This window comes from Hyla sarda, chromosome 11, assembly GCF_029499605.1.
Source record: "Hyla sarda isolate aHylSar1 chromosome 11, aHylSar1.hap1, whole genome shotgun sequence".
Classification (NCBI taxonomy): Eukaryota; Metazoa; Chordata; class Amphibia; order Anura; family Hylidae; genus Hyla; species Hyla sarda.
In genome coordinates this window covers 46,767,865-46,793,813 of record NC_079199.1, presented here as the reverse complement: position 1 = coordinate 46,793,813, position 25,949 = coordinate 46,767,865, and the positions used below count along the sequence as shown (strand labels likewise).

The 25,949-nt window shown below is 42.6% G+C and overlaps 1 protein-coding gene across 2 annotated transcripts in view; it reads right to left on the bottom strand.

The window, feature by feature from the left end:
• BRF1 (BRF1 RNA polymerase III transcription initiation factor subunit) overlaps positions 1-25,949 on the bottom strand; it is a 379,514-nt gene that overhangs the window by 229,583 nt on the left and 123,982 nt on the right. The window contains exon 4 of one of the 2 annotated variants that reach the window (XM_056544927.1): positions 13,123-13,154. The exons of the other annotated variant lie outside the window; for it this stretch is intronic. Coding sequence (XP_056400902.1) covers positions 13,123-13,154 — 32 coding nt within the window. The remainder of the gene's footprint in view (positions 1-13,122; positions 13,155-25,949) is intronic. 2 annotated transcript variants of the gene reach the window in all.

Below are 25,949 nucleotides of genomic sequence, written 5' to 3'. Positions count from 1 at the left end.
CCACTATAGAAAATGCATTGCCATATATCATATTAGTGAAATCTGAATTATAAAAGGCAAATCCTCTGTTCAGGACACTCAGAGCTTGGCCAGAGTAAAAAGCATGACAAAGTGTGTCTTTGGCTCTGGAAAGCCAGTCCTGAATCACACACATGTGTTAAAGAACAGAGCAAGTTGTATATGTTTTTCAGGAAAAATATAATATGACTTTTTTGGGATATTAGATTTATAGGGACAGAACGCTGATCCAGAGATTTATTCCGATTGTCAAATTGGAGTTGGGAATTTCTCCTCTGTTATGGGGCAATTGGCATCAGCCTCATTTGGGGGGGATGGGTTCCTTCCTCTTGATCAACACAGTAGGGCTTTAGATTATACTTGATGGACTTTTTCCCCCCAACCTTATAAACTATGTAACTATCTAAACAACGAATGCAGCCTCCAAGGAATGCTGGGAGATTTCATCTCTAAAGCCTGCAAACTTGTAAATGCAGCTTTCTACTAATATAAAGGCTGTGTAACAGGACACGTAATGCAATGTATATACAATAGGTTACCCTAAGATCAAAATGTATAACCTATCCACAGGAAAGATGACGAGTAACTTATCAGTGGGGGGTCCAACCACTGGAACACAAACCAATCATCAAAATATTGGTCTTGTATCCCCCCAAATGACTAGAGCGGTAGTCAACATGCTCAGCCACCACTCCATTCACTAGCTATTGGACTGCTACAGATAGCTGAGTATATGGCGCGGCTATCTTTTAAAGTCCCAAAGCAAAAGAATGGAGCAGTAGCTGAGCATGTACACTGACATTCTATTTACTCATGGGAACAAGGGACCCCTGTTCTTGTGGCCGGTGGGCGTCCCAGTGGTTAGATCAGTGTTTCCCAACTAGGGTGCCTCCAGCTGTTCCAAAACTACAAATCCCAGCATGCCCAGAGAACCAATAGCTATCCGGGCATGCTGGGAGTTGTAGTTTTGCAACAGCTGAAGGCAACCTGGTAGGGAATCACTGGGTTAGATGATCACTAATGAGATAATGATCACCCCTCTGCTGGAACTACAAGGGCCAGATACAGTCATGGCCGTAAATGTTTGCACCCCTGAAATTTTTCAAGAAAATGTTTCTCACAGAAAATGATTGCAGTAACACATGTTTTGCTTTACATGTGTTTATTCCCTTTGTGTGTATTGGAAATAAACCAAAAAAGGGAGGAAAAAAAGCAAATTGGACATAATGTCAAACCAAACAATGGGCTGGACAAAATTATTGGCACCCTTTAAAAATTGAGGAAAAATAACACTGTTTCCCACATGTTATGCTCCTTTAAACTCACCTGGGGCAACTAACAGGTATGGGCTATATAAAAATCAGAGCTGAAACCAGATAAAAAAGGAGAGAAGTTCACTTAGTCTTTGCATTGTGTGTCTATGTGTGCCACACTAGGCATGGACAACAGAAAGAGGAGAAGAGAAGAGGACTTGAGAACCAAAATTGTGGAAAAATATCAACAATCTCAAGGTTACAAGTCTATCTCCAGAGATCTAGTTTTGCCTTTGTTCACAGTGCGCAACATTATCAAGGAGTTTGCAACCCATGGCACTATAGCTAATCCCCCTGGGCGTGGACAGAAGAGAAAAATTGATGAAAGGTGTCAACGCAGGATAGTCTGGATGGTGGATAAGCAGCCCCAAACAAGTTCCAAAGACATTCAAGCTGTCCTGCAGGCTCAGGGAGCATCAGTGTCAGAGCGAACTATCCTTCAACATCTAAATGAAATGAAACGCTATGGCAGGAGGCCCAGGAGGACCCCACTGCTGACACAGAGATATAAAAAAGCAAGACTACATTTTGCCAAAATGAACTCGAGTAAGCCAAAATCCTTCTGAAAAACATCTTGTGGACAGATGAGACCAAGATAGAGCTTTTTGGTAAAGCAAATCATTCTACTGTTTACCAAAAACAGAATGAGACCTACAAAAGAAAAGAACACCGTAACTACAGTGAAATATGGTGGAGGTTCAAAGAGGTTTGGGGGTTGTTTTGCTGCCTCTGGCACTGGGTGCCTTGAATGTGTGCAAGGTATTATGAAATCTGAGGATTACCAATGGATTTTGGGTCGCATTGTACAGGCCAGTGTCAGAATGCTGGGTTTGTGTCCAAGATCTTGGGTCTTCCAGCAGGATAATGACCCCAAACATATATGTCAAAAAGCACCCAGAAATGGATGGCAACAAAGCGCTGGAGAGTTTTGAAGTGGCCAGCAATGGGTCCAGATCGAAATCCCATTGAACGCCTGTGGAGAGATCTTAAAATTGCTGTTGGGAAAAAGTTCCCTTCCAATAAGAGAGACCTGGAGCAGTTTGCAAAGGAAGAGTAGTCCAACATTCCGGCTGAGAGGTGTAAGAAGCTTACTGATGGTTATAGGAAGCGACTGATTTAAGTTAGTTTTTCCAAAAGGGTGTAGAACCAAATATTAAGTTAAGGGTGCCAATAATTTTGTCCAGACCATTTTTGGAGTTTGGTGTGACATTATGTCTAATTTGCTTTTTTTTCCCTCCCTTTTTTGGTTTAGTTCCAATACACATAAAGGGAATAAAACATGTGTATAGCAAAACGTGTTACTGCAATCCTTTTCTGTGAGAAATACTTCATTTTCTTGAAAAATTTCAGGGGTGCCAACATTTATGGCCATGACTAAGTATGACTTTGGCTATGAGATGGGTGCCTTCCCTCCAGGTAAACGTGTCACTTGCAGCCTTTATTTCTCCCCATGGGGGCCGCACATAATACCTATACTGATCACACTAAAAAATACATGTACCAGCAGTTGTTCCTGCTCATATACAAACCAGTTTTAATATTAACTTGAACTTTTACTCTGCATGAAAGCCTCATCTGAAAATAACACAATTACATTAACTTTTATACATTACATCCTCTACAAAGTTAACAGCAGGTAGTATAGTGAGGGGGCAGAGGAGATGTACAGCCCTGGGGTAGCAGAGAGACCATTGTCAGAAAATGCCTTGTTGCGTCCCCCAGAATGTTAATTATTTTTGAGGTAAAAATTCATTAAACGCTTGCCATTCCTGCAGTTCCTTTTCACTTGTCAGAAAAAAGCCATGCTGCAATAAATAGCACTCAGAGGGATACCATTTACCAGGACAGCTGGGGAGACTGAAATAAAATGTACCAGCTGCTCTGTAATATGTATGCAATGGGCTATCTAGGCAGGGCCGTAGGGGCACGCTACAGCAATTATTTTTACTCACAGATGAAAATTGCACAAGAAGACAAGAAAAACCTTTGCCAGTTCTCTTACCCTTTTTGGAGGCAGCTTGAACTATTCAGTAACTCAAAGACTTTCTCCTAGTTATCTGGATATATCCTAATTTGAAGGAAAAAAAACCTTGAGTCACCCTCCACTGCAAAGGGATTAGCCAGGCTTATTGATAGCTTCTTCTCACGATAGGCCATCAGACTGCCAGCATCAACCATGCAAGTGTATGGTGTTTACCTCTACTCCTCTGTGCAATGTTGTATTATCAGTTAAGGTGGTGCACTGTACTGTTATCCTATGTACAGTGGGACAAAAAAGTATTTAGTCAGCCACCAATTGTGTAAGTTCTCCCACTTAAAAAGATGAGAGAGGCCTGTAATTTTCATCATAGGTATACCTCAACTATGAGAGACATAATGAGAAAAAAAAAGTCAATAAAATCATATTGTCTGATTTTTAAAGAATTTATTTGCAAATTATGGTGGAAATAAGTGATTGGTCACCTACAAACAAGCAAGATTTCTGGCTCTCACAGACCTGTAACTTCTTCTTTAAGAGTCTCCTCTGCCCTCCACTTGTTAACTGTATTAATGGCACCTGTTGTAACTTGTTATCAGTATAAAAGACACCTGTCCACAACCTCAAACAGTCACACTCCAAACTCCACTATGGCCAAGACCAAAGAGCTGTCGAAGGACACCAGAAACAAAATTGTAGACCTGCACCAGGTTGGGAAGACTGAATCTGCAATAGGCAAGATGCTTGGTGTGAAGAAATCGACTGTGGGAGCAATTATTAGAAAATGGAAGACATACAAAACCACTGATAATCTCCCTCGATCTGGGGCTCCACGCAAGATCTCACCCCATGGTATCAAAATGATCACAAGAACGGTGAGAAAAAATCCCAGAACCACATGGGGGGGGGGGGCCTAGTGAATGACCTGCAGAGAGCTGGGACCAAAGTAAGAAAGGCTACCATCAGTAACACACTACGCCGGCAGGGACTCAAATCCTGCAGTGCCAGATGTGTTTCCCTGCTTAACCCCTTAAGGACCGGGGTTTTTTCCATTTTTGCATTTTCGTTTTTTGCTCCTTGCCTTTAAAAAATCATAACTCTTTCAATTTTGCACCTAAAAATCCATATGATGGCTTATTTTTTGCGCCACCAATTCTACTTTGTAATGACGTCAGTCATTTTGCCCAAAAATCTACGGTGAAACGGAAAAAAAATCATTGTGCGACAAAATTGAAAAAAAAAAAAACACGCTGTTTTGTAAATTTTGGGGGCTTCCGTTTCTACGTAGTACATTTTTCGGTAAAAATGACACCTTATCTTTATTCTGTAGGTCCATACGATTAAAATGATACCCTGCTTATATAGGTTTGATTTTGTCGGACTTCTGGAAAAAATCATAACTACATGCAGGAAAATTAATACGTTTAAAATTGTCATATTCTGACCCCTATAACTTTTTTATTTTTCCGTGTATGGGGCGGTATGAGGGCTAATTTTTTGCGCCGTGATCTGAAGTTTTTAACGGTACCATTTTTGCATTGATAGGACTTATTGATCGCTTTTTATTCATTTTTAAATGATATAAAAAGTGACCAAAAATGCACTATTTTGGACTTTGGAATTTTTTTGCGCGCACGCCATTGACCGAGCGGTTTAATTAATGATATATTTTTATAACTCGGACATTTCCGCATGCGGTGATACCATATATGTTTATTTTTATTTACACTGTGTTTTTTTTTATGGGAAAAGGGGGGTGATTCAAACTTTTAATAGGGGAGGAGTTAAATGATATTAATTCACTTTTTTTTTTGCAGTGTTATAGGTCCCATAGGGAGCTATAACACTGCACACACTGATCTTCATCATTGATCACTGGTTTCTCATAGGAAACCAGTGATCGACGATTCTGCCGCATGACTGCTCATGCCTGGATCTTAGGCACTGAGCAGTCATTCGGCGATCGGACAGCGAGGAGGCAGGTAGGTGCCCTCCCGCTGTCCTGTAAGCTGATCGGGATGCCGCGATTTCACCGCAGCTATCCAGAACAGCCCACTGAGTTAACCGACAGCTTTCACTTTCGGTTTTAGCCGCGATCGGCGCCGCGCGCTATTAGCGGCAGGTCCCAGCTTCACTATGACGCCAGGCCCGCCGTGATATGATGCGGGGTTACCGTGTAACCCCGCGTTATATCAGGAGAGCAGGACCAAGGACGTACCAGTACGTCCTTGGTCCTTAAGGGGTTAAGCCAGTACATGTCCTGGCCCGTTTGAAGTTTGCTAGAGAGCATTTGGATGATCCAGAAGAGGATTGGGAAAATGTCATATGGTCAGATGAAGCCAAAGTAGAACTTTTTGGTAAAAACTCAACTCGTCGTGTTTGGAGGCAAAAGAATGCCGAGTTGCATCCAAAGAACACCATACCTACTGTGAAGCATGGGGGGGGGGGGGGGGTGGAAACATCATGCTTCGGGGCTGTTTTTCTGCTAAGGGACCAGGACGACTGATCTGTGTAAAGGAAAGAATGAATGGGGCCATGTATCGTGAGCTTTTGAGTGAAAACCTCCTTTCATCAGCAAGGGCATTGAAAATAAAACATGGCTGGGTCTTTCAGCATGACAATGATCCCAAACACACTACCCGGGCAACGAAGGAGTGGCTTCGTAAGAAGGATTTCAAGGTCCTGGAGTGGCCTAGCCATTCTCCACATCTCAACCCCATAGAAAACCTTTGGAGAGAGTTGAAAGTCTGTGTTGCCCAGCGACAGCCCCAAAACACCACTACTGCTCTAGAGGAGATCTGCATGGAGGAATGGGCCAAAATACCAGCAACAGTGTGTGAAAATCTTGTGAAGACTTGCAGAATACGTTTGACCTCTGTCACTGCCAACAAAGGGTATATAACAAAGTATTGAGGTGAACTTTTGTTATTGACCAAATGCTTATTTTCTACCATAATTTGCAAATAAATTCTTTAAAAATCAGACAGTGATTTTATGTATTTTTTTTCTCATTACGTCTCTCATAGTTGATGTATACCTATGATGAAAATTACAGGCCTCCCATCTTTTTAAGTGGGAGAACTTGCACAATTGGTGGCTGACTAAATACTTTTTTGCCCCACTGTATATCATAACTTGAAGAAAAAAAATCTTGAGTCACCCTTCACTGCAAAAGGATTAGCCAGGCTTATTGATAGCTTCTTCTCACGATAGGCCATCGGACTGCCAGCACCAACCATGCAAGTGTATGGTGTTTACCTCTACTCATCTGTGCAATGTTGTATTATCAGTTAAGGTGGTGCACTGTACTGTTATTCTATGTAAGTGCACTACCTTGCACCACCGCTAGAAATAGTACAGTGATGCAAAAGTAATCAACGAAGAGGGTCGCAGCCCCATTGAACAGCGGACTGGCTGTGGGGGAAAGGGGAAGGATAACCCCTTTGAAAGAATCTATTATCACTCCTAAGTAATATCTAGAAATGCTGGAGGACAACTAATATTGCCCTTGTTAAACACATGAAGATCAAATAGCTTTCTTTCTCCGCTGCAGAGTTGTACATCCACTGCTGCATAATTAGAGGTCCTGCAGTGAGATCTGAGCACCCAACAGCAAATGTATAAGAATATAAACAGGCTGTAACAAGATGACACCTCTATCCGTATGCCCACTTTCATGGGGGGTGGGGAATATAGAGACTGGGTATTATTTTGTAAGCCAACCCCTCTAATATTGTCAAGTTTTACATTTCAAAAAGATCTGTATGACAATTATTCCCTTAACACCACAAAGTTTGCATTATCTAGGCCAATAACCAATTTTTTTTTCTAACCTACTGAAAACTTGTAGAGTTGTGATTTTTCCAAATGTTGCTAAGTTTACACTAACAATAGAAGGCATAACCATGTGTAAATCTCTATTGTGCAGGTACTAAGGGGTGGATGCAGAAGATTTGTTAAGCCTGGCTGCATGGGCAATCTGTGGTGTTCAACGTTTCAAAAGGTAAGTCCAGTAATACATCACGAGTGAAGATCAAACGGGACAACTCACCGAATCTTTGCTGTTAGTGTAGAACCTTTATTCAGTGCAAAGGGTGCAAACGGAGCAGCATGTGTGGGGAGATGGCAAGGATAGGCGGGATAGGGAGGAGCGACCTGACAGGTGAATCTTGATTGGAAGCCAGAAGAAGCACCTGTCAGGTGCGAAACGTCACACCTCCCTATCCCATCTATCCTAAGTGTGCTTTAAAAAAAAAAATAATGTGTGGAGGGACAAATCCAAGAGAGAGAGAGAAAAGCAGTGGTCGTATGAGGAAAAGTACCCGTCTATCAAACCAATCGATGCCCATCGGGGTAAGGGGAGGGGGTCCGGGCCTGAAAGTGCTCTTTAGACTACTGTCTACTTTGTAGGTGGGCACCTGCTGGTTCCGTTTTATTTCCCACACATGCGGCTCCGTTTGCACGCGTTATACTGAATAAAGGTTCTACGGAAAGTTTGACACAGATGTGAACAGAGCTTTATATTTCTAGCTCTGCCTACATGCAGTATTAACCAAATCAGTCCAGGCCCGAATCTGTTTGGGCTCTTGTGTCACCTGGACCCTCTTCAATTCAAGGGGATGTACTGGCTCTTTAAATTGCACTCAGCTTCCCCGACCCCTGCTATGTTTGTCCTCTCTTTGGGGGACATTTATCAATGTTTGCTTATGTAATCCTTTTTTTGGTTATTTTTTTTCTTACTATTTTTGTGCTTATGTGCGACTTATTTATCAACTGCTTCCAGCCTGTTGATAAATTTCGTTCACTTAAGCACTTTTTCTTTTTTTGCTTTGGTAGTGGCTTTTTCTGCTCCATGTCTGAGCTGGAGTAAATTTAGTAGGTTTTTTCATGCAAAGCAACTTTTTTGCCACTTTCGCACTTGATAAATCTCTGACCACTGCAAGTCAAAAATCACTTTTTGCTTTGGTAAGCAAGATCTTTATTTTTTGCTTAGGACACTGAACTTGCAAAAAGTCGCTGAAAAAAAAAAGAGCGTAGTCGCACGTGCGACTTTTTTGCGACAATTTTAAGCAAAAAAAACTACTAAATGCTTTGATGAATGTCCACCTTTGTGTTTACTTTAGTCACCTATAGTCCTGTGTAGTTCCCATTTATATACTTGTCTGCCCTGTGCTCTCTCCATCCTGCTGCTCATCCCTCTGTGCTTGGTCTATGGAACTGGTTAATAGTGCTAAAAAGAAAGACCAGAAGCTGAAGCACAGAAGTGCTCCCTATGAGCCAGTAGGGGGTAAAGCATCAGCATTTTCATGGCAATGCCATGTGCCATGGTACCAATGCCCCCACATGGTAAGCTCCCCCGATATGTAGAGAAGGGGGGAAGCTTTGGATCAACCCTCAGGTTACACCCAGTGCACATAGTAGGTATTCTTTGTAGAAAGGCTATTTAAAGGGGTAGCAGTGGACCCTGGCATCTGCCTGACTTTGCCATGTACTAACACTTGCACTGACCACTGTACAGCTAGATTTGCTCTATGTATTGAGGGGCCTCCATGTGTTGTATTTGGATCACCCGGGGGCACCCCGGTTGGGAAACACCCAGAATGTTGTTTATTTTTATGCTGAACTTACCCATATACCACCTTCCGCCTAATAACACAGACAAGGTAACAAATCCAGTGCTTTGACAATTCCATTTACTTAGATTTATTTTCTTTTCACCTTCCCGCTGACATTACTGGTAAGGTCTGTGTATGAGTGAAACAATAAGCCCGACAATGGGTGGTTTTGTCCAGGTAACAATGACTGTGCAGTTTGCGATAATAAAGCAGAGAATCGACTATGTAGAGTCTCCCCGCCAGACTGGTCTACATGCCCGGCAGTCAAGCACGTCTCTGCATAATGGAGCAGCAGCCGCCGCTCTGACTCTTTATCAGGAGACTCCTTTATTCATTTTATCTCAACCTCTACAATACTGATTGGAACACACAGGGAAAGACTACATTACATTCTTAAACGTACATTAGCCTGAAGGGTGGTCTGAAATTCTCTGTGCAGACATTACGCAAACTGCAGGCCCTGGCATAAATATGCCGCCGCTAGGACCGCACGGGAATGCGATGTCTCATAGACTGCTATACATTCCGTGCAGAGTCCGCCGAAAGAATGGCACGGAAGTTACGCCGTGTGCACAGTGCAGCAGAATCCCATTGAATTCAACGGGACTCTGCTGCAGCAGAATCTCCATGCCGAATTCCAATGTGGAATCCGGCACGGAAATCGTGTGAACATAAGCTTAGTGTAGAGAGAAAGCAGAGGACCAACAGCAAGCAGTATACTCCTGAACACCTAGACTTCACATCTCATGTGGGTGCCTTTTATACCTGTTGTGAAGAATCTGAATCTAGGAACAAAATACAAACGATACAGCAGGGAGTCTGAAAATGAATGAAGGAATGAAAATTGCAGACTGAAATTATGTTCCTTATTTTTTCCTCATGTCCGTGGAATTCACTTTGTTACATTATCAGAAGCAGCACTTCAAATTAATATTATCTATGTAATACAGGTCACAGCCCAAGACTGCGTGAGATTAGCTGTCGCAATATTAGTAGGTTTTCTGCTCTGGTGAGTAGAAGTGTGGACCTACTTCTAATCAGCTAATAACTGGACCAGTGTTTCCCAACCAGGGTGCCTCCAGCTGTTGCAAAACTACGACTCCCAGCATGCCGGACAGCCAAAGGCTGTCCGGGCATGCTGGGAGTCATAGTTTTGCAACAGCTGGAGGCACCCTGGTTGGGAAACACTGAACTGGACTATGAGGGCACTCTTAGGGTGCGTTCACACTGAGAAATTCAAAAGGAATTTACTCGAGTAATTCCTCTTGAATTCTCCGCTACAAATTAATTCCCATCTCCTCTGCCCATTGATTTTAATGTTTTTTCCGCTGTCCTGTTCACACTGCGGAAATTCTGCTAGCGGTATTCCGACGCTGAATTCCGTTCCGCTTGAAGAAAGAACATGTTCATTCTTCAAGCAGAATCCTCTAGCAGAAATCTATAGAAGTCAATGGTAAAAAAAAACATTCCGCCCGACAGTTTTCACGTGGAATTCGCAAGGAATTTACATGGAAATGGCTGAAAAATCCTTCACTTCTTTCTCCCCCATTTCCGCGCGCAATTCCGTGCAAATTCCCGGGTGAATTTCGCGCAAATTTTGCGCTAAAAGAAAATTCTTTTTTTGGCACGTAAGTTTTTCAGTGTGAATTTGTCTTGATTTGCTCAGTGTGAACGCACCCTTACACACAGTGACTAGCACACTTGGTTGTGAACTGTAGGTGGAATCTGGACTTGCCACTTTAAACAGTGACAAGTCCAGGGGCAGTCCGCAGTTCTCAGCGAATCAAACACTAGCTTTAGATATTAGCCATTGTGATTCACTGCCCTGTCACTGTTTTAAGTGTCAAGTCCAGGTCCCACTTGCCATTCAGAATAACCAGCACAGCGTGGAAGAGCAAAAACTGCCTAAAATTACAATTCCTTCATATAACAGAGTGTAAAACAAATGCTGTATCTTGAAACATCCACCACCTGTTAACCAGATGGAATGCATCAGGTACATGTACAGAACCACAATCCAAAAACACTGATCACTAGGAAGCTTGTTGTCTCTGTTATATTTTGTTCCACCACTGGTGGGGTTTGTCAATTAGTTTGCAAAATTTAAATAAATACTTTAAAAAAAAAAAAAAAAAAAAAAAAGACTGATCACTAGGTTACGATGCTATTCTTCATGTCCAGTGCTTACCAGTAAAGCCAAGACTCACTACGTGACTGCCAAGAAAGGAAATACAATTTATTTTCTGTGTGAGTGAGGTGACGGACAGCCGCCCCCACCAGACAGATCCAAAGTATACGGAGCGAACATGTGTCTAACGATCCCTTTTATTTCCTTCTGACTTCTACCATATGAATCTGTGCCCTCTATCAAAGGGGTTATCCAGGGAAAAACAATTATACAGCAACTGGCTCCAGAAAGTTAAACAGATATGTAAATGACTTCTATTAAAAAATCTTGATCCTTTCAGTACTTATAAGCTGCTGAAGTTGAGTTATTATTTTCTGTCTAAGTGCTCTCTGATGAAACTTGTCTCAGGAACTGTCCAGAGTAGAAGCAAATCCCCATAGCAAACCTCTTCTACTCTGTGCAGTTCCCGAGACAAGCAGAGATGTCAGCAGAGAGCACTGTTGCCAGACAGAAGAGGAAAACTCAACTTCAGCAGCTGATAATTATTGGAAGGATTAAGATTTTTTTTTAAAGTAGTAATGTACAAATCTGTTTAACTTTCTGGAGCCAGTTGATATAAAATAAAAAAAGCAAAAAAAAGTTTTTCCTGGAATACCCCCTTAATTTTCACTTCTAACCCGCAGAGACTGTCCAAAGTAGAGAAATCCTTTAAATTGAACATACTTTAGAGCAGTGGTCTCCAAACTGTGGACCTCTAGATGTCCAGGATGTCATTCTTGACAGTGACTGCATGAAATAATACTACACACCAATGCAGTGTTTCCCAAACCGGGTGCCTCCAGGTGTTGCAAAACTATAACTCCCAGAATGGCTGAACAGCGAAAGGCTGCCAAAGGCTCCAGGCATGCTGGGAGTTGTAGTTTTGCAACATCTGGAGGCACTCTGGTTGGGAAACACTGCACCGAGAGCAATCTATACCTTGATCTGGGCTTCTATTAAAGTTGTGCACGCTTGTCATTTGGCACCAGCAACTTTCATGTTTCGCCTTGACAACAAAGGGAAAAAGATGCAACATGGTAAATAAGCCCATTGGTTTCAATTAGATTGCAAGAAGCTTTGCTTGAAGAAATGTAGATTTCTGAAGAAGCATGGGGACCACCAGATCACTGCATCCCTTTGAGGAAGTACCACTTATTTTATGGACTTACCCCAAATGCATCTCAATAGAAGGCCAGAAGATGTGTAAAGAGTGCCAATACTCTATACATACCAGCCTAATGACTGCACAAACCTCCTTAAAGGGGTACTAGCGTGGAAAACTTTTTTTTTTTTTTTATCAACTGGTGCCAGAAAGTTAAACAGATTTGTAAATCACTTCTATTAAAAAATCTTAATCCTTCCAGTACTTTTTAGGGGCTGTATACTAAAGAGAAATGCAAAAAAAAAGAAATGCATTTCCTGTGATGTCCTGACCACAGTGCTCTCTGCTGACCTCTGTTGTCCATTTTAGGAACTGGAGAAAATCCCCATAGCAAACATATGCTTTTCTGTACAGTTCCTAAAATGGACAACAGAGGTCAGCAGAGAGCACTGTGGTCAGGACATCACAGGAAATGCATTTTTTTTTTTGCATTTCTCTTTAGTATACAGCCCCTAAAAAGTACTGGAAGGATTAAGATTTTTTTATAGAAGTGATTTACAAATCTGTTTAACTTTCTGGCACCAGTTGATTTAAAAAAAAAAAAGTTTTCCACGGTAGTACCCCTTTAAAAAGTTTTTAAAAAGTTAGAAAAAAAAAAAGTTAAGAAACTCTGCACAAGTCAGGGCAGCTGGATCTCACATCATCAACTTAATCTGGCAGCTATCCCGAAGATTTCTTGCCACAGGCCTTGGCATCTCCAAGGTGTTCATCTGAATGCAAGCAAGTACAGGGAGTGAAAACCCTGCAGGTGCGGTGTCCTTGATATCACCGAGTGTGCACACAATAAAAAGCATTATTCACCACAACACCCAGCTGTCAGTGATAAAGCTAGTTAACACAAAGCAGACTGCGGGAAGATTATACCGTACCTGAAGAAGGTCGCTGAGATCAAGTAACATATCTGGGAGTAAAGTCAAGGAAATACATTGTAGACACAAAGGATTCTTGTAGTCTGCTGAACTTAAAAGGGTAAGGGGGGGGGGGGGGATGGGGGTGCCGAGAGAAATTTGAACAATTTTATTAATTTCCACTACAAATTTCCCAAAAGACAGGAAAAATAAACAGAAAATGGCAGATTTATGGTCTTTATTAAAAAAGAGAAGATGATATTTTTGTCGGAACCTGAGCCGGGAGAGAGAGGCTCTGCTCTTAGCATCATCCGCTCTACATGTGTCCCCGCTCACCACGGATTCGCAACACAATTTTTCCATCTGCCTGAAATGCATTTACAAATAGAAACAGACCCAAGAGGGAGAAGCGACGGTATTACAGAAAATAACTACATAAATAAAAACAGAAATTTAAGCAACATATTGGGATGTTCACATCTACAGAGTATTCCTAGAAGGAGATCAAGGAGAACATCACAGTAAGGGTAGGTCAATACACAGGATTTCTCCACCGCAAACCTTCAAGTTGTGCATGTGTGCTGTGGTGCTGGGTGTGAATTTTACCCAGAGATTGACAAATGTGCTTTGAATCTAGGAGCCAGAAAAAAAAAAGTTAGGAGCCAGCATATTTTTGAAACAACCAGCAAGATTATTACGTTTGTGCTGTGAGCTGTAGTTTATACCGGTGTCACTTACTGTATGTGGTGCATTACTTTTTCAACACTTATTACATTTTTTTCTGGGATGTGCCAGAAAATCAGCTTTTTTGGTGTTTGGAATTTTATTGCATTTATGCTGTCGAACAGGAATAAGATCATTAAACAATTTGGACAAATATGTATATTTTTTATTTGTAAATTAGAAAAATGGTTTGAATTTTTATTAGGAGGAGATATTCTTTATATTTAAAAGAAAAATATAACTTACTTTTTTGGAGGGAGGGTGACAGGAGATACAGCAGGAGGGAGCGCGATAGCATTGACAGGAGGGGGGGGGGGGAGTGACCGCAGGTAAATCAGGGAGGGAGACAAGGGCTTGCTGGGAGCACTGCAGGTGGCAGCAGCTAATACATGTGCCCATCTGCGCTGGAGTAAGCTGCAGGGCAGGGGCAGAAAGCCTGGTCAGGTGAACAGTCCTCCTCCCCACGCAAACAGCAGCACACTCAGCACCCACGTGGCTGGTGGCAACAGTGCAGGGCACTCTCCTCCAGCCACCTCCTGACTCTCTCCCTCTCCTCCTGATGCCTACTTACCTCCCCAGATTTCCATTTGTCAGGCTTAATTAGAGTTGAGCGAATTTACAGTAAGTTGGCTCGTAGTGAACCTCACAGCTCAGCTGTTGATTACTTTAGTCTGTGTAAATTAGTTCAGCTTTCCAAGGGCTCTGGTTACCTGGAAAAGTCCCAGATGATAGTCTTAGGTCTCCTATATCCACCTTTTCCAGGCAACTGGAGCCCTTGGAAAGCTGAAATAATTTACGCAGACTAAAGTAATCAACAACCGAGCTGCGAGGTTCACTACAAGCCAATTTACTGTAAATTCGCTCAACTTTAAAGGGGTACTCCGGTGGAAAACTTTTTTTTTTTTTATGAACTGGTGCCAGAAAGTTAAACAGATTTGTAAATTACTTCTATTAAAAAATCTTTATCATTCCAGTACTTATTAGCAGCTGTATGCTACAGAGGAAATTCTTCGCATTTTTAATTTCTTTTTTGTCTTGTCCACAGTGCTCTCTGCTGACACCTCTGTCCATGTCAGGAACTGTCCAGAGTAGCATAGGTTTGCTATGGGGATTTTCTCCTGCTCTCGACAGTTCCTGATATGGGCATCAGGTGTAAGCAGAGAGCACTGTGGACAAGACAAAAAAAATCAAAAAGAAAAGAATTTCCTCTGTAGCATACAGCTGCTGAAAAGTAGAGGAAGGATAAAGATTTTTTGTAGAAGTAATTTACAAATCTGTTTAACTTTCTGACACCAGTTGATTTAAAAAAAAAAATGTTTTCCACCGGAGTACCCCTTTAAGCTGAGGTCAGGCAACTGAAATCCAACTGAAATGACAGATCTTTCTCCCCCCTAGATATCATGTGTTGGGTGACAATTGGCTGTCACTTATACACATTAGATGGTCAGCCGATACCACCAAAATCAGCAGATTTGGGCGAATTTTCAATAATGTGTATAGGGGCCTTTAAACTTTTTCGAACTTGCCATATTTACTGTGGTTTTAAGCCTTTAATGAGTGACTTATGGGGGAATGATACAAAGTTGTGATGATCTTTCATCCAAGTCTCTGTTTGGTACTCTATGCTCTGTCCAATTGACCTGATTGGGGTGGGTTGCAGTGCCAGAAACAGCAACACAGCAATATGCTGCCATTTTGGATACTACAATTAAAGGGGTATTCCAGGATTTTTTTTTATTTGACTATGCCACAGGGGCTGTAAAGTTAGTGTAGTTCATAATATAGTGTCTGTACCTGTGTGTGACGGTTTTCTCACAATTCTTCTGTGATTTTCACCCCAATATTTCAGATTTTTCCCTGCTTGCAATGCGGCTGAGACCTGACACAACAGTCAGCTGATGACAGGGAGCCTGTCTGCTTCAATGGGTGGAGTGATCGCTTGGTGGGAGAGAGATCAATCTGCCACTAATGCAACAGCTGTAGGCACCCCGATTGAAAACCACAGGTCTTTTGAATGGATGCAGCTCATTTGTATTTCAATGGGTGGGGTGGCTGATGTGTGGGAGGGAGGAAAATGGAATTATGGGATTTGTAGGCAAAAGAAGAAAACTCAAAGGAAATACTAGTTTACAAAAAGCTAGCCACAGTGTTATGGTAATCTCACAACATAGCCATTTAGCCCCAAGACAAGCGCAGATCCTTCCTAAGCATGTCCATTACTGTCTGACAGGTACGTACTAAAATCACCTTATGGTGGATAACCCCTTTAAGGCAAAAGGGGTAAAGTGTAGGTTTTGTTTTGCAGATTATTGAAGCCCCTGACCTTCAAAACTGATGATCTGTTAGACCAATACAGAGACAAAACTCCATAATAAGGAATCCAAATTGCAGGATTTTCTAATCAGCACTAATAGTTTTCAGACAAAGTGTAATACCCCATTAGTAAACTGACTGTAAAATACTTGCTTGTTGCCATCATGGCTTACTGTGAAGGGGTTAAGACATCCATACTGCCGTTCTGCAGAGTGATCCTCTTGTCGGTAGACGTGATGAATTGCTGTTCTGTATCCTGTGTTCTCTACTAAATAATGATTCAGAAATGGGCACGCTGCCTGCCAATTGTCTTCCCTTCATGCATATTGTTATTTTATTTATTTTACAACACAGGCACACATTAAAATTCATATATTAATAACAGAATTTGCATACTTTGGGCCCAGGAAAATGCCATGGTATTTATTCCCTGTAAAGTCCCCACGGTTCTGGGCCACAACACAGCATGTAGAGAATCAGAGACTTGCTCTGGTTTGGCAAAGCTCTATTCTTCAAGAAAGAGTACGGCAGTTTTACCTCATAGGGAGTAATGTACTTTCATTTATACATACCTATTCAAAAGGCAACAACACGAGAAATGGCAGAAAAACTACAAACTCCCCCAAACGTATACAAAACATTCCCCATACAAAGCACTAGACAGAGTGTATTTACATGTGCCTTTATTATTTGAGTGGGTTGGTTTCCATATTGCACTGGAAAAAAAAAAAAGAACAAATAAAATAAATAGTGATTTTGATGCAACTACGACATTTGCATCAAAAAATGCAAAAAAAAGTGCATGCCCTTAGGCTATGTTCATGCACAGTATTCTGGGCTATTTCTTGAGCTGTAAACAAAAACAAAAAACTTTTTTTTTTTCAAACTTTCTGTTTCGAACAATTTGTCAGACATTTTTTTTGACTACAGCAAAAGCTACAGCCAAAAAACAGCTCTTTGCATTTAAAAAAAAAATAAAATAAGTTACCCCTCAAAATATGAAAATTTTTTGACACATAAATAGTGCGTAAGTGTGAATATAGAGAGAGCTCTCAGTCACCGCATAGGACCACCCACATGACTACTTAGCCCAGAATGTGCAGAGATTTACATAAATAATTGACAAGTTGTCACAACACTAAATATCCATCTGCTCAGCTCCTCCTGCTCTATAATATGCCGCCTGCCGATTGGAATACATTTTCACAGTAACAGGTTCCCTTTAAAGTGAAGCTGTCACATTGGTTATACCGAACTCGCTTGAGGGAAACAAAGGAACATACTTGCCGTTTCCAGCTGTCTGTCCCTTACGCCAGGGTGTAGAGTAGGTTTCAAAAATCTACACCTGAAATCAGGCAGTGCATGGCCAGAAAACAGTCACCACTGCTGCTGCCTCCACCCATCCAACAATGGTCGACAGATTTTTCCCTATCATTGTTTTATTGAAAATGCTTGCTACATTTTTGTTGCATGTGGATGAGATCAGTAAGCTTGTGCTGAATTCCACTGCAGGCTTTATCAGCGCAGATACATAGGCGAAATCTAAAGCATTTCTGCTACTCAAAAATTTTTCCCTAAAAGGAACCAATAGATTTTGACTAATTTTACAACCACACCATTTGGCAGGAACTGCCTGCTCAACCAGTCACTGCAGAACAGGATGTCACAGGACAGCAGAGAGCGTCAGCAGTGGGGCAGATGAGTATTTATTTTTTATATTTATAAAATGTTATTGTACCAGGAAGCATTAGCTAACAATACCTCCCAACCTACAAAACCTCTTCAGAGAGAGGAGAAATCTCAGTCTTTCATTTTTTTTACGTTCTCCATTTATGACCGATTCCTGGCTTTGTCTTTAAAAACTGCATGACCGTGGGAACACTCCCTACCAGAAGAACATGTTTAAATGCCATACTGGTGATCAGCATTTTTTCTTCTTTTTGTAGTATGTCTTATCTTTTTCTATCTAAAATAATAGCCTACATTTTCTGTGAAGCCCGACATGGTCCAGTGTACTAGAAAGTACAGCCGGTACCAAGGATGACACCTACATAACCTTTCCTTCGAGGGTAAAGCCTTGAGTCACTGCAAGGAAGAGTTTGCCAACATCTGCGGGTGAAACATTTTAGAGGGAGTTACACAAACACGAAGGTCTGCGTTCACTTGTAGCAAGTGGAGAGGTCAGAGTCGTAATAAATTGGCTTTCAAACAAGCAGATCTTTAATTAAAACCGCTCGCTTAATATCCCTGGTATGGTGATCAGAGCCCTGAAATTAAATAGAGGGGGAAAAAACAGGGCCTGAGGAATGGCAGGAAAACAATGGCAACAGCAAAATGAAGATGAGCTGCAAGCAGACGCGGCCGCAGATGTGTCCCCTGCTATTAATGGTATAGACCAAATTAAGGCTAAGAACACAATCTAACCCATTCACACAATTAAACAAAAATCACTCCCATCCTTCATGAGTGTAAAGAGAGCATGAGCAATAATGAGCTCATCCCAAACAACGCCATAGGAAGCGGCTGCTAATAGGATGTACGACAATCTCCACCAGTCTTGTGTGAACCTGGGACATAAAGCCTGCCAGCGGTTGGCCACTTAATAGGATTTAGCTCAATATCTTTCAGACAAATATCATGCCCAAACGGCAAATAACATTTCAATCGGTAACATTGTTCTACGCAGCAGCGCTCCATGGTGAACGTAATTACAGATTACACTAAGAAACAGTTTATCAAAATAATACTGGAGACCTGCAACAAGGAAAAATACACAAGATACTGAAGATGCTGTGGGATGAGGTATATGCCTGAATTCAGAAAAAGGCAGTAACATCTTTAGGGTCCTTGATAGTGGAGCTCCTGGCATTTATAAGGCCCAACTCAAATATTAAAGGGGTATTCTGGAGCCTTAAATTTAAAAACTTTAAATCTTAGGGGGTTTCTTCTTTGAAGAAGAAAACCTGTACTCACCTGCCTCTAATCCCCTGCCAATACCGTTCTCCGGGACACACAAGAACTGCCCGCTCAGCCAATCACAGGTGCTGGTGGGTCACAACAACAGCCAGCGATTGCCTAATTGGGCATTTCTTGTGTATCCAGGGGAGACCAAAAAGCATTGGGCAGTGGGGGATTGGTGGCAGATGAGTACAAGCTTTTTTTTTTATCCCACTCTAAAGCTCTTAAAGGGAGCCTATCATCAGGAATATGGTTATACAACTATGAGCAGCGTGTAGTCCTGAAATCGGGCTGAGCAGCCATGACTGACAAGCAGAGAAGTTTCAACGTCCCTTGTTCCCAGTACATTGAGTCCTGTCAATCATGGCTATTGAGCAAGATTACAGGCAGAAAAGCCAAATCCCACCCCCAGGACTACTTGCTGTTCAGTAGTATACCCTACTCGCAGGATTATAAGTGCTTTTTCAGGCACTAACACCGCTTAGTTTACGCTAATGGTAAGAAACCTTAATATTTCATCTGCTACTCACTTGCCATAGTTGTATGATCCTAATCTTTATGACAGGTTCCCTTTAAGACCTGTTCACATTATGGAAATGCTGTGCAGATTTAGTTTGCAGCAGCCTTCCATTCATTTTGATGTTAGTTAAGCTGTACAGTTCCCACGTCAGAAGATCCATTATGGAACTTTCAACAAGGAATTGGTTCTGTCAGAGAAGTGCACTTGTCAATGGGATGGTGCGTATGTCAGAAGCAAATTGCAATAGTCATAGGCGCCAATTCTGACCATTTTAGAACTGCATGGATTCACTGAGAAAAGTCACTGAGGAAATGTACCCTTAAAGGGGTACTCCGGCCCTAAGACATCTTATTCCCTATCCAAAGGATAGGGGATAAGATGTCTGACCGCGGGGGTCCTGCCGTGATCGGCACCCGGCAGTTTGTGAGCTGGCAGCGCGGTGTGCAGCTCAAAGAGGTGGGCGCTGAATGCAAGATTGTGGGGGTCCCCAGCGGCGGGACCCCCACGGTCAGACATCTTATCCCCTATACTTTGGATAGGGGATAAGAGGTCTTAGGCCCGGAGTACCCCTTTAAAGAAGGACTCCAGCCAAAAATAACTTATTCCCTATCCACAGTATAGGGTATAAGTAGCTGATCATGGGGGGTCTGACCGCTGGCGTACCCCGTGATCTCCGGGACAGGAACCCGGCACTCTCATTGCGGAGCGTGTGCCGTCTACCGGTAGATGGCACGCGCTCCATTCATTTCTACAGGAGAGCCGAAAAGACTTGAGAGCTGTATTCGCGTTTTTTGGGCGGTCCCATAGGAATGAATGGAGCGCACAGCACACGCTCCTTACTGAGTGCCAGGTCCCGTCCCAGTAGTAGCTAGTGCAAACACCCCCCGCAATCAACTACTTATCCTCTATCCTATGGAGCCAGGTGTCGGACACCCACTGATCTGACCTAAATGGCCTATCCTAAAGACAGGCCATTAAATAAAAGAAAAGAAAAAACTCCCGGAAAACCCCTTTAGGGAAGGTTCACATGTGTCTCTTGTAGTGTCAGATATCTACAGAAAGAAAATCCGCCACTACAAGCGGACACACAGAATTACCTGGCCACAGCTGGGAGCTCACTTTACCGCTGGTGCATCCACAGTGTGAAATACACTGCGGATGCGCCCTGTATGACCCCACCAAGACTCTATTCACACGGCAGAATTTCCAAGTGGAATCTGCAGATAAAATTCAGCTACAGCAGTGTCCCGTGGTTTTTAATGGGACCCCGCTGCCCTGTGCACACGGCAGAATTTCCCGTAATCCTGAACTTGCTGTCCGCAGAAAACAACGTACAGGTGTATTGTTTCTGCGACTTTCTCTTGTAAATGCATTGCTGCCTATGGAGACTACGCATTTCCGAGTGGTCCTAGCGCCGGCGAAACATGCAAATGTGCGGAATATGGCGCTATTTTTTCCCGGGGGGACATTCTCAACATTTTCTGGCGTGTGAAAATAGCCTTGAAGCTACAGTGGTCGTCTCTTCCTACTCTGCAGCTCTGCTTTCATAGATTGGCTGACCTGTGTATGCACAACCCCACCATGAGCTTAGCAGGAAGCCACTAGGAGGCCATTCTCATTAAAACAAAGATACAATAATTGTTTAGTAGACGCAACACAACCATCGGTAAGGAGAACATTATTAATGCACATATAGAGGCAAATAAGCCTCCGAATCCTATAAATCTGCTTTGAAGCATTCATATTTTCTCATTATAATGCAAGAACAACATTGCAAAAGCCCTACTCTCCCTCATAGTGAAGGTTTTATGAAGAGCACAGGGAGGAGGATCAATGGAGAAGAGTGCAGGGAGCCACTGGAGGGTAAGGCTGACTCAAAGCTTGGACAATTTAAGGATGTGAATCATGCTTACTCCCTTCAGACATATTAGGCAGCGCTTGAGCAGAGAGACAGTGGACGAGACAGTACCCTCCTCCAAACCCGGGGAGATTGCAAACAGGTGTCATAAATCACAAGCCCTGGCAAATGAAACTCTTACAAGCTGCAGTGTATGGGGAGGAATCATTTATCAGTGCTGCCCTCGCAGCAGGTAATGTGGGACCTCTCTGCTGCTAAACATGCATGCCATTTACTGGAGGATGAAACTTTAACCATTAAGGAGCTGAAATGCCACGAAATTATGACCAAAGCACATTACACCAGTTTTTCTCAACCAGGGTGCCTCCAGCTGTTGCAAAACTACAACTCCCAGCATGCCCGGACAGCCTTTGGCTGTCCGGGCATACTGGGAGTTGTAGTTTTGCAACAGCTGGAGGCACCCTGGTTGGGAAACACTGCAATACATGGTAAAGCAGTCAAAGATCTCACGCTAATAAACTATCCTAGATAAGAAAGCAATGAGCCGGTAGCCTAAAATGTGCAAATATGTAAATCAAACTTATCATATAAAAAAGTCTTAAAGGGTGTGTACAAAAATAGAAAAAAAGCATAAGCCTAATAACTAGGGCCAGAGCCATGCTGATCCAGTATTAAAGGGGTACTCCGGTGAAATCCTTTTTTCTTTTAAATCAACTGGTGGCAGAAAGTTAAACATATTTGTAAATTACTTCTATTAAAAAATCTTAATCCTTTCAGTACTTATTAGCTGCTGAAGGCTACAGAGGAAATTCCTTTCTTTTTGGAACACTGATGACATCACAAGCACAGTGCTCTCTGCTGACATCTCTGTCCATTTTAGCAACCATGCATAGCAGATTTACGCTAAGGGCAGCATGGTGGCTCAGTGGTTAGCACTGCTGCCTTGCAGTGCTGGGGACTTGGGTTCAAATCCCACTAAGGACAACAATAAATAAAGTGTCATTATAATAACGTCAGCAGAGAGAACTGTGCTCGTGATGTCATCAGAGAGCATTCCAAAAAGAAAAGAATTTCCTCTGTAGTATTCAGCAGCTAATAAGTACAGGAAGGATTAAGATTTTTTAATAGAAGTAATTTACAAATATGTTTAACTTTCTGCCACCAGTTGATTTAAAAGAAAAAAGGTTTTCACCAGAGTACCCCTTTAAAGCCAAGTCAGATTACTTCTACCGAGCTCAGTTGCAGTACCTGACTCAACCCATTTCAAATGTGGCGCTGTTTCTGAGCATAGGTTTGCCTCCAGGACAAAGGTACCCATTCACAGGACATCACAAAATTTATATTGTGGACCTGAGGAAGGCGTGAGAGCATGCCAAAATGCGTTGTCCAGTTGTACTTTTTATGTACGATTGAAATAAAAAGCATCCTGTGTACCTATTGGCCTGCCGACTCTACTTAACAGTAGTGCTTGGGTACAGAACATAGCTTCTTCCGTTGCCCTACCTTGCCTTGGGCATAACGGACAAGGGGGTACCAAGCAGCAAGCTGTAATAACCCACCCCACACTACTCCAGAGCCGCGCCATATATGCCACACTGCTCTTAGAGGTCAGTACCACTGCACAGGTGTGGTGGTGGGGTCCTTTCTATCTCTCTTCTTCTATTCAAGAGGTACAAAACTTACTACGCCAGAAAGTGCCACGCATCTTTTTTTCTTTTCCTCTGTTTCTGAGCATAAAAAGAGGAGCAGAACGTTTTTTGGGATTCCTGAAACAAAACTCTAAGATCTGTCACATAGAGGGAACACTTATGGCCAACCGTGCCCAATGTGTATGAGTGCCATGAGGCCCCCATACACATTAGAAATGTGTCTGCTCAACCGGCAGGATTAGGATTTTGAAATAGAACTGATTTACAAATCTGTTTAACTTTCTGGCACCAGTTGATTTGAAAACATTTGTTTTCCACCGGAGTACCCCTTTAAGCCTGTTTTAGTAAAATTTACCATTCCCTGGTATCAGCCATTGCTGGCTGGGCAGAGGCTGATGGTATTCTTCAATGGGATTATTAATTTATTTAAAAAAAAAAGTAAAAAAAACACAACATACTATCCAGACCCCCCCCCCCCCCCAATTATTATTTCATCTCACATATCTCCAGTTCAGAGACCCTCCAGAAACTTCTATATACGCAATATATGTGTTAATGATATATAAAGCCCCTTTTGCAAGCTAATGTCTTTGGTGTTTCCTTTAAAATCCTACAGACACACCCTATGACACTATAGAGGGGTCAGTGCATTTTTATGCACCACCAGCTCACAGCATTTCTATACATGGTGACTGAATCCACTTGTGAAGCTTTTGTGCACACAGCGAATGTGTCAACGTCTGCCATCCTGGCCAGGCCGAAATAACACCCAGTGAGCAAGACGCCATCCTGCCTCTAAGCAATAACACTTGACAAACATGGGTAAAGTGGCTTTGCTGTGGAGTGAATAGCTGCTTTTGTGCGGTGCCCACCCCCCCCCCCCCCCCTCGTCGCTGCACAATGCGCTCGCTGAAATTGTTTACAGTCAGCTTTTTAAAAGGCTCATTAGCCTCCGCAAATTAATCTTTGATGTATGTACACAAGGAGCTGAAGGCTCCGAAGGCCTGAATAAAACTACATCAGAGGAACCAACACTGGGACACAATGGTGAGCGGAGGGCTACATATAATTACGGCACAACACATCTCTCATTGTAAAGAAAGGATCCGCTGCACAATGTCACAGTACGGAGGGTTTCTAAACTTCTCTGACACCTTCTGCAATGTGTCGCACCGCACTAAGCCCCCCCACTCCAGCCATATTAATTCCTCTGGCGCCCACTGAAGAGAAGAAAAGCCAGTGAATGCAGCTTCTGAATAGAAGGTGTAAACCTGGTTTATGGCAGAGCTGTGAACAAGTCGTAAAGGAAACAACAAAACCTCCAGTGAAAGGGGCAAAGTATGAGATAAAACAGGAACAGTCGACTGCACTGGTGTATATAGAGGAGGATATGAGGACTGCACTGGTGTATATAGAGGAGGATATGAGGACTACACTGGTGTATACAGAGGAGGATATGAGGACTGCACTGGTGTATATAGAGGAGGATATGAGGACTGCACTGGTGTATACAGAGGAGGATATGAGGACTGCACTGGTGTATATAGAGGAGGATATGAGGACTGCACTGGTGTATATAGAGGAGGATATGAGGACTGCACTGGTGTATACAGAGGAGGATATGAGGACTGCACTGGTGTATACAGAGGAGGATATGAGGACTACACTGGTGTATACAGAGGAAGGATACAAGGACTGCACCTGGTGTATATAGAGGAGGATATGAGGACTGAACTGGTGTATATAGAGGAGGATATGAGGGACTGCACAGGTGTATATAGAGGAGGATACGAGGACTGCACTGGTGTATATAGAGGAGGCTACGAGGACTGCACTGGTGTATATAGAGGAGGATACGAGGACTGCACTGGTGTATATAGGAGGAGGATACGAGGACTGCACTGGTGTATATAGAGGAGGATACGAGGACTGCACTTGTGTATATAGACGGAGGATATGAGGACTGGCACTGGTGTATATAGAGGAGGATATGAGGACTGCACTGGTGTATATAGAGGAGGATATGAGGACTGCAACTGGTGTATATAGAGGAGGATACGAGGACTGCACTGGTGTATACAGAGGAGGATACGAGGACTGCACTGGTGTATAAGAGGAGGATACGAGGACTGGGAGGATACGAGGACTGCACTGGTGTATATAGAGGGAAATATGAGGACTGCACTGGTGTATATAGAGGAGGATATGAGGACTGCACTGTGTATATAGAGGAGGATATGAGGACTGCACTGGTGTATATAGAGGAGGATATGAGGACTGCACTGGTGTATATAGAGGAGGATACGAGGACTGCACTGGTGTATACAGAGGAGGATATGAGGACTGCACTGGTGTATATAGAGGAGGATACGAGGACTGCACTGGTGTATATAGAGGAGGATATAGGACTGCACTGATGTACAGTGGGGGGAAAAAGTATATAGTCAGCCACCAATTGTGCAAGTTCTCCCACTTAAAAAGATGAGAGGCCTGTAATTTTCATCATAGGTATACCTCAACTATGAGAGACATAATGAGAAAAAAAAATCCATAAAATCACATTTACATGTAAGGGGTTAAGATGTGGAACCGGCCTCAACTCAGTTCACCTGGGGAGGGCTGATCCCACATCTCCTCACACAGCTATATCTATGTATAACTTACTCAGTTTTAATATGTACAACTAAGGGTGCAGATGGACACCTGAAACGCGTGACTTTTTCCTGTTTGCTGGCTTTTATTCAATAAAGAAGATTTTTGGCACTATTCCTCGCTGGACAACCCTTTACTGTTTGCTACATTGCATTGTATTCTTGCCACGGCACGG